Raw genomic sequence first — 2,500 nt, forward strand, 5'->3', positions numbered from 1 at the left:
TAAAAATCACAATAACAGTAAAGATAATAAAGATAAATAAACTAAAACCCTCTCCCTCAGGCCCGTCGCTCCAGACCAACTCAAGCAGCCGTAGAAGCAGGAGGCGTCGGAGCAGCCGTCGTCACAGCAGCTGTTGTTCCTCCTCCGCCGCTGCTGCCTCCTCCTCCTCCTGACGGGATCCCGAAGCAGGCGATGAGGATGATGGCGACGACCACGACGATCACGCACGCCAGGATGAGGGTCATCTTGGTGTTCTTCCACCAGTACTTCTTCTTCAGTTTGCGGGAGGTCGTCTGGAACTCGGCCGCGCTCATCTGGGGGGTGAGGGGGGGGGGGGGGTGAGGGGGGGGTGAATGGAGGAACGTAAACAAATATATATACACGCATACGTACATACATACATATACACATACATACATCGTTTACGTGTGTGTATGTGTGTGTGTGTGTGTGTGTAGTGTATGTGTATATGTATGTATGTATGTATATATATATATATATATATATATATATATATATATATATATATATATATATATATATATATATATGTATATAGATATATACATATATATACATATATTTATATATATACACACACACACACACACACACACACACACACACACACACACACACACACACACACACACACACACACACACATATATATATATATATATATATATATAGAGAGAGAGAGAGAGAGAGAGAGAGAGAGAGAGAGAGAGAGAGAGAGAGAGAGAGAGAGAGAGAGAGAGAGAGAGAGAGGGAGAGACAGACAGACAGACAGACAGACAGACAGGCAGACAGACAGACAGAGAAAGAAAAACTGAAACAAAAACAGAAACAGAAAAAGATACATAAAAACAAACACAAACAAACAAACACAAAACCAAAACCAGAGAAAGCTTCCCCACCGTCAGGTTGTCAGCTCTCCGGTCCAGCTCCGTCAGTCTGTCCTCTCGCTCCATAATCCTTTCCACGTTGGTCTTCATGATGTCCACTACCTCGTTCACCTGCTGCTGCGTCTGCGCCAGGCGGTTGTTGGCTGCCACCTGAAATAGGGGGGTGGGAGGGGGGGGCGGGGGAAGGGGGTGAGTGGTGGAGGTCATGGGAGGGTATTGTTGGGATTATTTTTGTTGTTGTCGTCGTTATTATCTTTTTTTGTTGTTTTTATTAGTGTGGATATTGTCGTCATTATTATTGTTGTTATTATTATCTTATTTTATCATTGTGTCTATTATTATCATTATCATTGTTGTTATCATTATTATCTCTTTTATTGTTATCATTATGTCTATTATCATTATTATATCTTTATTGTTATCATTGTGTCTATTATCATTATTATATTTTTATTGTGATCATTGTGTCTATTATCCTTATTATATTTTTATTATCATTGTGTCTATTACCATTAGTATTATTCCTATTATTATTATCATTTTTATTGTTAGCATTGCGTCTATCATTCATTTATTGTTATAATCATTGTTATTATACTTATTATCATCATCATAATCATTATGATCATTATTATATTTATATATTTTATTTGATGATAATATTAATCATTATCATAATCATCATTATTAATATTATAATTGTTATTATCATCATTATCATTATCATTACTTATTATTAGCATTATTATTATCATCATATAAACTGCATATATGTACCATTTGGCATAAATAGTAAATACGTTTTAACTGAGATGATTTGTGTGTGTGTGTGTGTATGTATATATATATATATATATATATATATATATATATATATATATATATATATATATATGTATATATATAGATAGATAGATATAGATATAGATATAGATATAGATATATATATATATATATATATATATATATGTATATATATGCATGTATATATACATACACATACACATATATTCATGTATATATATATATATATATATATATATATATATATATATATGTGTGTGTGTGTGTGTGTGTGTGTGTGTGTGTGTGTGTGTGTGTGTGTGTGTGTGTGTGTGTGTGTGTGTGTGTGTGTGTGTGTGTGTGTGTGTGTGACATGCAAGAGTTCCTTGTTCTCGGCCTTAAGAGGGTATTATGGGAATTTCGTGGCAGAAGAGAGTAGATGCATAATGTGCCACATTTGGTCTAATCTGAATATTTATGTTTCATTATATATGAAGTGTATGTGTGTCAAATGAATAATAATGATGGTAATAATGATAATGATAATTGTGATAATAATAATCAGTTTCATAATCATTGTCATAACAATAATAATGGCAATGTTAATAATAATGATACTAATGATAACTATAATAATGATAATAACTATAATAATGATGATAATAATGATAATGACACTAACAGTACTAATAATAATGATGATGACATCGATGATAATGGTCATAATGTATAGATAAAAGATACGGACACACTAGTTTCGAGAATGATTAAAGTGCATTAGTATGAGTTAATCAAACCCTGACTGCTAA

The 2,500-nt window shown here is 33.3% G+C and overlaps 1 protein-coding gene across 5 annotated transcripts in view; it reads right to left on the reverse strand.

Moving 5' to 3' along the window:
• Positions 1–2,500, reverse strand: part of LOC113815807 (vesicle-associated membrane protein 3) — a 10,122-nt gene that overhangs the window by 2,129 nt on the left and 5,493 nt on the right. For all 5 annotated transcript variants that reach the window (XR_011399112.1, XR_011399113.1, XR_011399111.1 and 2 more), the window contains exons 3-4: positions 921–1,058; positions 1–314 (exon numbers count right to left, since the gene is read on the reverse strand). The exon at positions 1–314 is cut by the window's left edge. Coding sequence is in view for 2 of the 5 variants with exons in the window: in XM_027367821.2 (XP_027223622.2) it covers positions 81–314; positions 921–1,058 (372 nt within the window). In the remaining 3 variants the exon portion in view is untranslated. The remainder of the gene's footprint in view (positions 315–920; positions 1,059–2,500) is intronic.

Source organism: Penaeus vannamei, chromosome 15 (genome assembly GCF_042767895.1).
Source record: "Penaeus vannamei isolate JL-2024 chromosome 15, ASM4276789v1, whole genome shotgun sequence".
Lineage (NCBI taxonomy): Eukaryota > Metazoa > Arthropoda > Malacostraca > Decapoda > Penaeidae > Penaeus > Penaeus vannamei.